Source organism: Aristolochia californica, unplaced genomic scaffold (assembly GCF_029961685.1).
Source record: "Aristolochia californica isolate CCGP_79_NKW_82.1479 unplaced genomic scaffold, dmAriCali1.0.hap1 SCAF_11, whole genome shotgun sequence".
Lineage (NCBI taxonomy): Eukaryota > Viridiplantae > Streptophyta > Magnoliopsida > Piperales > Aristolochiaceae > Aristolochia > Aristolochia californica.
In genome coordinates this window covers 5231248-5243211 of record NW_027181782.1, presented here as the reverse complement: position 1 = coordinate 5243211, position 11964 = coordinate 5231248, and the positions used below count along the sequence as shown (strand labels likewise).

Here is an 11964-nt window from a genome sequence, read left to right as displayed (position 1 = left end):
TGTGGTATCAAAGCAGGCTCTATGAGTTTACTTGGTCAACCCACAGAGATAATGTGATCCTTTTATGGTTTATCATCTCTAGTGTTTTAGGTTTGTATTCTAATTTTCTCTTTCATTCATATCCTAGTATTTTTTGTTTCTTTGGTATTCACTCCTCCACACTGGCTTTTCATAATTAAAAATTATATATTTAGGAAAAGTTCCTTGATTCTACTTTCCAACGCAAAGAGAATTTTGGCAATCAGAGTTTTTTTGCAAAGAGAAATCTATATTTGTAGCAACAAAGATCTGACAACAAGAGAGGCTTGAACATTAGCAAAAAGTTTCAATTTTTTAGGTGTTTTATGCTATCAAGGATGAAACTTTATATGGAGAGATATATGTCAAAAAGATTTGCAAGTTTATTTTCTAACCTATCAAATAAATTCTCAATTTGAGTTTTCTAGAAGGACATGTCAATATTGGAAGAGTCAATATCATGCTGGCCAAAGAAGAAATAGCACTGAGTTCAGCCAGATTGTAGAGTCCAAAATCTATCAGATTCTTTCTCTCGCAAGAAGCATATTTTATAAAAAAATTATACTTGAATGAAATATATCAAAGTGTAGTTTCAAAAGGATTAACTTTTATGTTAATCTCATCTATATAGAAGGAGATATTCTCATTGAAGTCGGCAAAAGGTATCAAATTAAAGCTCTTTGAGTCCAATTTCTTTACCAATAAATTGTTTGTGATTATGAGCTATATTTTGAGAGAAATTGATAAAATAAGTAACAAAGGTTAGTTCTACCGAAAATAATTTTTCTTCCTTTTTCTCTCATATTTTCTCTCCATGCATTGACGTGAATCAAATTTCCTTTTCTCATAGAATTCTAGCTTTTTAGCCACATGTATCTTCTAATTAGAGAGTTTTTGTCAAACTTAATCACTCCATGATGTGCTCGTTAAAGTTATGCAATATCTTGTTTTGATGTTGTTTCGAGTTTTGCGGTTTTGTTACTTGGTTGTGGGTCTTCCACATCATCATCTCCGAAAAATTGTGGTCACCCTCTAAAGTCATACTTGGTCAAATTTGTTAAGTTATTTTAGTTCTAGTTTTTCAATCTTCCCAAATTTTTCTATAAAAAAATGTCACATTCTAGATTCATTTGGAAGTATAAGTATTATATATGCGCTTCCTTTTGGTTAAAGTTGTTTTCCTCTAGTATTTATTCAATTTTATCATCTTGTGTTTTCATCACTTCAGAGCAATGCCTAGACCCACTACCTAAAAAGTATAGGAGTATGTTTAACATCAAGCTCGATTCAAGTCTTTCCTTCTTCACCCAAGAGGTGATTTGTGTTTAAACTACCCTTAAAAAGTGAGTAATCACTTTCTTGTGTCCTAAAGCTGGGCCATTTTTCTGCCTTTAAAACTGAGTAGAGTGTAAACCCACTACCTAAAATGTATAGGAGTGTGCCCAACATTAAGCTCGAATCGTCTTTTCTTCTTAACCCAACAGGTGATTCGTGTTTGAACTGCCCTTAAAAAGTGAGTAATCTCTTTCTTGTTTCCTAAAGTTGGGTCATTTTTTTGCCTTTAAAATTGCGTAAGAGTGTAAACCCACTACCTAAAATGTATAGGAGTGTGCCCAACATCAAACTCAAGTCAAGTCTTTTCTTTTTCACCCAAAAAGCGACTTGTGTTTGAACTGCCCTTAAAAAGTCAGTAACCTTTTTCTTATGCCCTAAAATTGAGCCATTTTTCTGTCTTTAAAGTCGAGCAGAGTGTGTTTCAAACTATGACCATTTTGACTGGTGCATGGAGTTTTGTTGTATTGTTAGGAGTGATTTCTCACATATTGAATTTTTTCCACGCTAGGTCTCTATGTTCTTTATCTCCAACTTGAGGGAGAAAAGAAGAAAAAGTATAAGAAAGAAGTATTTTGTTCCACATGTTAAAGTAATTTTTATGTGACCAAAATATTTTAAAAAGGGGGGAGAACAAAAGATGAAGTTTTTGCATTTATGAAAAAAAATTCAGCAAAAGAAAATTAAAGAACGAGAATTTTTGTCATTGCAAGCTGAAGTTATAACTCTAACTTGAGGGGGAGTGTTAAAAAACAGGTTTGGCTTGAGGGTAGATGTGAAGAAACAAACTCATAAGGCCATTTAGACATCCCTCTCCATGCAAAGAAGGATGCCCAACTCCTTCCATGCAAGGTAAATTACAAGTGATGTCACCTACAAATGCTCGATCAAGGGACCCACATCTAGCTCCTTCGAAATCACTCGTGGCTCAAAACAATGTCCACATACATTTTCCTCACATCAAGGAGAAAAGATATCCTATGCCTACTAACATACCTTATAAGTCTCCCCCAATCTAGGGTCGAAGATCATTCAAATTTAAATTCTTCCTGAACCCAATAGGAAGGCCACCTAGATCTTATCCAAAAGATTTGGAAAAACTTCCTTTTCTTGTTAGAGAATGGTGGGAAGGAAGGTGAATGTATTGTAGTATTCCCTCAATCCATCAATCAAGGGCAATTACAAGTTTATTTCCAAGAGTCTTTTTTCGAAGATTTTTCACTGGGACATGGATGTGAATGATATATTATATTCTTATTAGCAAGATATGAATACTTGGTCATTATCGTGTAAAATAACGATGCTCATATATGTAAGTCAAGAGGACTATTGTCCATATGGAAGTAGTGTTGTAAACGGTATATAAATAAAATAGAATAAGCTATTCTATATATCATTCTATTTATATTTAGTATATCAGTATGTTGTCTATATATCGAATAAGTTGTCCCATATATTGTTTATTTATGTAGTTATCATACGATAGAGCAGGTAAAGAAATGGAACAATAACCAAATTTACTTATAAATTTATAAAAAGGATTAAAAAATTATCTTATCATATACAAAAAGGTCTAAAAACAATGTCATTTTAATGTAAAAAAAAAAAATCTTTAAAAAATATTAAACAATTCGTATAAAAAAACACTTGAATCATATTTTATCTCAAACATACAAATTTTACTCAAATAAAAAATTACTAAATTACTTTTATATAAAATGAGATAATCAGAAATGGAATAACCTTTTTCCATTTATATTCTACTTATAAATGGTATATCAATAATCGGGTAAAATTATTTGAAATGTCTAATTGGGTAAGATCTTTGTCCCATTTTTATTCTATTTAATAGACAATGAATAGAAAATTGGACAAAGCGATAAAATTGACACCCCTAAGTAAACCGATTGGAGGAATTTCTCTATGTAATTTTGTCTTTTTGCGACGACAACGAAAGGGGGCACTATGTTACGAAGAGGTCTAGATAATTAGGATCTATTTAGAACCCAATGGAAAAGAAAAGAAAAGAAAAAAATAAAAATTTGACCGTTATTATTCCAAAAAATAGTTAGCGAACAGGAGAATTTCATTATTATCTCATTTTTTTTTCTAGGGGTTCCAAACAGACCCTTTAAACGTAGAACATTTTAAAGTATCAACAACATCGACAAAGTGAACTACAATGTATAGACGCAAAAATTGATCGAAAAAGTAGTTCAAATCTAATACTTTTGATGTTTTAAAAGTTGTTCACATCTTTCTTCAACTCTCTCATACATTCAACTAAACTGAAACCATCTGCCACACACAAAAGAGAAACATGACCTGCCGAATTAAGCTTGTTTTTATTTGCATCAAGTTGTCCTGACAAAATACCTACTTGGCGATCTTGATGTATACCGAGTGAGAGGCATTCTCAACTTTGCTGAGGGTGCCAAGCACTGGAACCAACAAACACCTGGAAGTCTCTTGCTTGTACATGAAACCCACACACTTGCAATCCTTGCTGCATTTGTCTTTGCACTGTGTGATCTTCATAGGCCCTTCACCAGATGCACTCAGAAAGTGCTCCACTCCCTCCACCTTGTAGTAATCGAATCTGCCGCTACAGGAACTGATCTTCGGAGGTAGGCAATTCTTGCTCCATCCAACTAGCCCTTGAGGCAGTGGGCAAGCAACACACATCTCGTCTTCGCACACCCCCAAGGAACCACACTTGGCGGGTAAGCTACAGCCACTTAGAAATCCGTCACCGGAGAAGAAAGTGAAAGTCACCTCCCAAGCTCTATAATCTACCTTATCATCGTAAGTGTAGGCCTTGAGATTTCCGTCGGAGCCAATTCTCAAGAAGGACAATGTGCTGTTGTATTTTGGTCTGCCTAAAATGAAAGACCCGGCGGAGCTACCTTCGGTGAGAGTCAACTTCAACTTGTAGGAATTCGCCTCGTCTGTTTCAGGTTCACTGCTGAATGTGGCCTCAATGAGGGGGTCTCCCGTCAAGCTGAAGTAGCCGGAAGAGTAAGAAATTGCCTTGCTTCCGGCCACGTTAAGGTACATGGAAAGCCTACCGGACTCCATCACGAAACTGTAAGGCCCCTCAGACCCGTCGGAGTCGGATACACGGCCGACAAGCTTGGTAGGTCCTCCGACTTTGAGGGATTGGCCGACCAAGAGAGTGTCTGTTGGATGATCAAAGCTTTGCCACACAAACTTCCCTTTGTTATCGTAGAGGACCAAGTTGCCGGTAGGAAGTAGTCTCAGACCCACGACGCCCTTGTTGGCCGTGCCAGTCGACCAAACCACGCGACCGTTGGGATTCGCCAGCACCAGGTTTCCGTCCCGGCCGAAGGTAAGAGTGGCATTCTCCTGGACAGGAACGTTGCGGTTAGCCTCCCAGACCCATCGGAAAAGGGATTCTGACCGGCGATTACCCATGCGCAGAGCCAAGTGAAAGGCGTTTGGGGTGATGTTGTAAAAGCACAATTGAAAGGGAAAGGTGGCCACAGGAAGAAGACGATATCTGGCATCATATTCGGAGACATAGTCTCCAAATTCACCTTCATTGACGTACTTGAACGTCTGGGAGTCGGGGACAATGGCTCGGGATACTGTGGAGAGGAAAGAGAAACAAAGAACGAAGCAGGAAACAAGACGAATACCCATTCTTCTTGCTAAAGAACTGAGTTCGATTCAGTGTTTGATTCGTGAGATGACTGAAAGCAAAAAGCTGTTTATATAGCATGATTCCTTTTAATGCATACGCGTCGTGCTAGTTGTGGTCCATGGAGGCTTTCAGAATTTCAATCTCTGCGGCTCTTCGCCACTTGCAACTGGCAGCACGACGAGGATCGACACCAAAACATTCTCGACGGACTGTCCCCATGTATTATCGCTCGCAGTTTTTTACTAGAACGCCGTACCTGGAGATGATGAAGAAGAATAAAAAAGGCAGGAACGAGTATCCCGATGCAGGTAAGAGGCCCTGTAATGGAGTCACTCCTGTTTACGACGATGAAGTGCGAATTTTGACCAGATCCAATGGGAGCAGGCCTTACCAACTCATATGATCTGGTATGGATAGAGATCCGTGATAAGATCCAAATAAACAAATAATGATAGGCCCTTTTTGCTTTTTCTGGTCGTGCCCACTATGGGGAATTTTATTAAATTATTTATTTTTAAATAAATATTTAAAAAATAACTATGTTCCAAACTTAATATAAAAATACCTAACTTTGACATGTCAAATGCATAGGTATACAATCCAACTTGACACTTACGTGGTGACACATCATCATACCACATGAGCAAATAGAGGAACTAGTGCCACATCACGAGTAACACATCAAAATACTGTCATCAGCCCTCCTCCTCCGTATTATAACTTTTTTTCTCATATTCTTTTCGTTATTGATTTAAGTTCTTTGGTAATTTAAAATATTTAAAAATATTAATTTTTGGTTTTAAATTTTTTACACATTTTATTACTTTCTATTTAATATAATAAAAATTATTTTTTAATTATTTTTTAACAAATATTTAAAGTAATTAATACCTTAATTTACCGATTTAAGATATTTTTAATTTATACAATATTTTTTAAAAAATATTTTAGTTTTAAAAATCTTCTTTTTTGGAAAACGTTTCATTACTATGTATTTATTGAAATAAAATATAAAATTTTAATTTAAATTATTAAAAAAGTGTATTAAAATCTGATTAATACTTTTGATTATCCATTTAAGATGTTTTAAAAAAGTTATTTTAGTTTTTAAAAACCTTATTTGTCTGTACATATTTTATTACCTTCTATTTATTGTAATAAAATATAAAAACTTTATATTAACTAATTAAAATATTATATTCTAATATATTTAACACTTTTCAATATCGATTTAAGATATATTTAAATTTTAAAAATATTTCAAAAAATAGTTTTAAAAAATATAATTTTTCAATACGTATTTTATTATCTTCTATTCATTTTAATAAAATAAAATTTGTTTATTAATTAATTAAAAATATTTTCTAATCTATTTAACACATTTCATTATATATTTAAGATATTTTAAAATTTTAAAATACGAAAAAAATTATTTTAGTTTTTAAAAATTATAATGAAAGGTATTCTTAAGTCAATAATGAATGGTGTTGACTTAAATAATATTTTACAAACTATTTTTAAATTATAAAATATCTTAAATTGATAATGAAATGTGTTAAACAAATTAGAAGAAGATTTTTTAATTAATTAATATCATAATCTTGTATTTTATTATTATAAATAGAAGGTAATAATATGTGTACAGAAAAATAAGATTTTTAAAGCTAAAATAATTTTTGATAATATATTTTTTAAATATAAAATTTCTTAAATCAATAATGAAACGTGTTAATTACATTAGAAAATTATTTTTATATAATTAATATAAAACTTAATATTTTATTACTTTAAATACAATGTAATGAAACGTGTACTTAAAGAAGAGAATCAAGATGTCGTAAATGATTCAAGAATGAATATTTCTATGTCAAATTAGATATCAAATTAAAGATAGCTAAGTATAGTTTCTTGATAAAGAAACCGTTTGTGGTTTTGAGCTATATTTTGTTAGAGATCTATAACAAAAGTATCAAAAGTCAATTCTGCCAAAAATCTCTCGTTTTTCCTTATTTCTTCTCCTATTATATCTCCAGGCATTGATGTGATTTGAGTTTCCTTTCTCCTGAAATCCAAGTTTTTAGCCAAATTTGTCTTCTAATCAGAAAGTTTTGGTCAAACTTAATCACTCCATAATGTGCTCATTCAAAATATGCAATATCTTGTTTCAATGTTGTTTTCAAGTTTTGTGTTTTTGTTTCTTGGTTGTATATCTTCTGCATAGCTCACTCCGAAAAATTGTGATCACCCCAAAAAAGTTATACTTGGTCAAGTTTATTAAGTTATACCATTATAATCTCTCCTAGTTTTCCAAAAAACAAAAAAGTCACTTTGGAAGTATGAGTGTTGCATGGTCGCATACATCCGGTTGAAGTTGTTTTCTTCAAGTATTTATTCAGTTTATTATCTTTTGTTTTTATCACTTCAGATATTGCCTAGACTTACTACCTAAAAAGTATAGGAGTATGCCCAACATCCAACTTGAGTCAAGTTTTTTATTCTTCACTTGAGAGCTGATTTGTGTTCAAACTACCCTTAAAAAGTGAGTAGCTCTTTTTTAATCTCTAAAGTTGGGCTAGTTTTCTGCCTTTAAAATTGAGTGGAGTGTGTTTGAGACTATGACCGTTTTGATTGGTGTATGGAGCTTTGTCATATGGCCAGGAGTAATTTTCTTCTCGCATATTGTGTTTTGTCCATGATGGGTCTCTATATCATTTTTATCCCCAACTTGAGGGGGAAAAGTAGAAGAAGAAGTACAAGAAAGAGGTATTTTGTTCCACTGTTATGGTAATTTTTATGTTACCAAAATATTCAACAAAGGGGAAGCACAAAAGATAAATAATCTGATAGATTTTGGGCTTTGTAATCTGGCCAAATTGAGTACTCTTTCTTTTTTGGCTAGCATAACCTTTGACTCTTCCTAGATTTGTTAGGAATTAGACGCCCTAATTCCAAACTAATGAGAGCAATAATAATAATCACGGAAAAAGAAAAAAAAAGCAACGAGAACAATAATAACAAGATATATGTAGGACAATAATAACAAGATATATGTAGGTTCGCCTCAAGGTGAGACTACGTCCTGCATTCGGCCGCTACAGTAATCCACTGTGAAGATGAAATAGTTTACAAGAGATATCAAATAAACTTACAGGTGTTATTTTTCTCTAACCTCTCTCAGTCGCAATTGATGCTCCTCAGATGATTAATAATCAGAAAAACCTAATAGTAGAGCCATCTCCCCACCCCTCCCTAATATAAAGAGAAAACTAGGGCAACTGCTCAAGAGTGAAATTCTCAAACTGCCCTTAATAAAACAACCTTAATATATTGTGGACCTAGCGGGGGCCTACACCCATGGGAGTGGGCTCCTCGCCCCTTCCAACCCCCACGACGACCTTACAGCGAAAAGTCGAACCGCGTACCAACTCAGTGTAGGGCATTGATTAGGCTCCACAACTTAACAAGATTGTCTCTTTCTAAAAACCTTAGAATTAGAATGTATTGAATAGGTAAAAAAATAGACTTACAAATATTTCTTTTGATATATAATTCTCCATGTAAAGTCTCACTCTTGATAGCATAAAATGGATCGAACGTTGAATCTTTTTGTTGTTGCACAAAACTTTTCTGTTGCTTTGCTTTGCTACTTCAGATGTCGATTTCTCTTTCTAGATTGGAAACTAGACTCAAATATATTTCCAACAATATATAATTTGCTATATGAAAAATAGGGCAAGAGAGTGAAACATTCAATGAAATATAGAAATTGAGAAATAAAACTTAGAAAAAATGAGAAACTCCTTTTTTTCTTTTCCTTTTTCCTCTTCTTCTTCTACTTCTCCATCTTCTTCTCCTTTTACATCTCAAATCATTGCCCGCTTTGATACCATGTTGAAACTTATGACTCCATGATGTATAATCATACTAGAAAGAGGATTAAGGGGTGAGAAGAAGAAGAAGGTTTTAGGAGGAGAAGAAGAAGAGTGAGGAATTTGGAGAAAAGAGGAGGAAGATTAGGGTAATGGACTTGTCCAAACCCTCCCCCTTATGTTGTATTTATAGATATCAAAAGTACTAATATTATAAGAATACCCTTCACCCTAGTAAGAGTGAATAAAAGACATAAATCATAAACTAATTATATAAATGTCATCTTCATGAGATAACTCTTTATTTACCATCATGCCACCGTTGTGTGGGCATTCTTTGGTTGTGTGGGCTTGAGCCATCTTCCACACACTGGGACATGTGGGCCTTCTTTGGTTGTGTGGGCTTGGGCTCATCTTCCAACAAACAATAAAAGACGCACTAAGTTAAGCTTGGCAACGAATGAGAAAATCTCCTCATAATCAATCCCATAATACTTGGTATAGCATTTAGCCACAAGTCAAACTTTTAGAAGAGCCACCACGCCATATGAATTATGTTTGACAGTGAAAACCCATTTACAGTCGATAGGCTTTTTACCAAAAGGTAACGAAACAAGGTGCCATGTGTGATTCTCGTAAAGAGTTGTTATTACTTCATCCATGGCTATTTTCCATCCTGGATTTTGAAGAACCTCCTGATAAGATTGAGAAATAGAAACAGAAGAAATTGATAGCAAGATGAGGATAATCTATGGGTAGATAAAAATTGAGCAATGGGGTGAGAAGTAGAAGGTTGGGTGCAAGTTCGAGGTTCTTTCCAAAGAACAATGGGTCGGGTATCAAATGAAGGACCAAAAATAGGAGGTGGAGAAGGAGAGCTTCCCTCAGAAGATTTTGAAGCCGCCATAGGTATAGTGTCAGCCAATGCATCAGGGGGCACGACATGTATATCAAGACAACCATGAACTGCATAGTCATCAATGAGCACAATAGATTTAGGAAACTCATTAGTTGCAAAAAAAAAAAACTGGCGGGGCACTAGTAGATGGATAATATGGCTTGTCCTCAAAGAATGTGACATCACTAGAAACAAACAATTTCCAACGAAGTGGATTGTAACAGAAATAACCTTTTTGAGTCTTAGAGTACCTCGAAAAAATACATTTAATTGCCACGGGATCCAATTTAGTAGTATGTGGGGAGGTAATATGGACAAAATAGGTACATCCAAAAACTCTCAAAGGGAGAGAGAATAGCTTATCACCAAGAAAAAGTAAGAGTATGGTGTCTAGTTACCAAACACAGAAGAGGGTAACCTGTTAATAAGATAATAGGCAATGAGGAAGGCATGAGGCCAGTAGAAGTGAAGCACATGCATATGATGAAGTAGAGCTCGGGCAACCTCAATGTGTTTACTCTTTCTTTCAGCAACGCCATTTTGTTGTGGTGTGTAGACACAAGAGGTTTGGTGAATTGTGTTTTTTTCTTGACAAAAGGATTGGAAGTTTGTAGACATATATTAACATTATCATAATGAAGAATCTTTAAGGTAATGTTAAACTGAGTAGACACCATGACACAAAAGGACATAAACGGGGTAAGACTTCATATCTTTCTTTTAAGAGGAACAACCACGTCGCTTAGGAGAAGTCATCACAAATGTAACAAAGTACTTTAACCAAGAAACATGGGGAATGTTCATCGGGCTCCATATATAAGTGTTTAAAGAAAATGAGGCAACACTTTCGGTTTCACCGCGAGGAGAATAAGTACTCCGCTAGTGTTTACTCACTTGAAAATTTTCATAGTTGAGACTTGAAAATGGACTGTAATGTAGGAATAATTTGTTTGAGAGACCGAAGAGATGGATGTCCTAACCTATTGTGCCACTAAGGAGCTATATGCTGAATATTGGTGGTGGTTATTACTACGGTAATCAATTTATGCTTTTTGTCTCTTCTGCACTCTTACTAGGGTGAAGAATATAATTAAAATATTATTACTTTTGACATCTATAAATATAACTTAAGGGGGAGGGTTTGGACTAAGTCCATAACGCCAACCAGTGTTCTCTCCTTTACCCAAGCTGTAATCCATGGAATCCTGAAAATCAAGTGATTTTTTCTTTGAATGATCAATCATCCCACATGACTGATTAATCAGACAAAATCTCGCCAATAAGGGACATAAAACATGATCGATCATTGGAAGTTCATTCAAAAATCACACTTGCATCGCACAATCAGAACGAATTTTGATTGATTGATCATACCTTGGCAATGATCGATCAACTTAAAATGTCAGACCCAATGGGGAAGATATTGATAAATCATACAATAAGACACATTTTGAAAGAAAAATACTCGTTACACATGATTGATTGACCAAAAACATTACAATGATCGATCAGTTTAAACACTTACTTTTGCAAACAAGCAAAAAATGGCTAGTTTGGTTTGGGGAACTCATAAATACCCCACCAAACCTCCCATAGAGAAGTTAATGGACATTTATAGGCACATTCTTGAGCCTTTATTCTCAAATAGTTGAAAAACCTTTCAAAGTGCTTTTGAGTGAAAGAAAAAGCTATTCCTTTGAAAATTCTCAAACTCATTCCTCCATTCTTCTCCTTGCATTTGTATTTAAACAAGCTTCTATCATTTCTTTATGTTGTAAAGTTGGATGTTTGGATCTCTCAAGGAGAAGATACTCTCCAGGTGTAAAGGGTGTAAGTGTTTTTACTTATCTTTACATTATATTTTTGTGAAAGGTTCATCTAGAGCCTATTGTAATATAGATAGAGAGAGCCTAGTTAGAGTAAGAATCTAGTCAATCTTTGTGAGAGATTGATTGTAAAGAGGTGTACTTGAGCTACATGTGGCTTAAAGAGAACCATAATCTCCTTGAAGTAAATTTCAGCTATTAGAGCTAATATAATGGAAATTTCCAAGCACGGGTTCTTGGACGGTGAATAAAAATAGGGGATCATTGATAACAAAAAAATCTTGTGTTATCCCTATGGTGTGTGAATGCTTTTACTTTGAAATTGCATGCTCTATGTTTTCACGCTTTAGTTAAATT

The 11964-nt window shown here is 34.3% G+C and overlaps 1 protein-coding gene across 1 annotated transcript; it reads right to left on the bottom strand.

The window, feature by feature from the left end:
* Positions 1 to 3604: 3604 nt before the first annotated feature.
* LOC137943523 (EP1-like glycoprotein 2) lies at positions 3605 to 5013 on the bottom strand. The gene has a single exon (XM_068789017.1). The coding sequence runs from the start codon at positions 5011 to 5013 to the stop codon at positions 3727 to 3729; it is 1287 nt and encodes a 428-aa protein (XP_068645118.1). The 3' UTR covers positions 3605 to 3726.
* Between the last annotated feature and the right edge of the window lie 6951 nt (positions 5014 to 11964).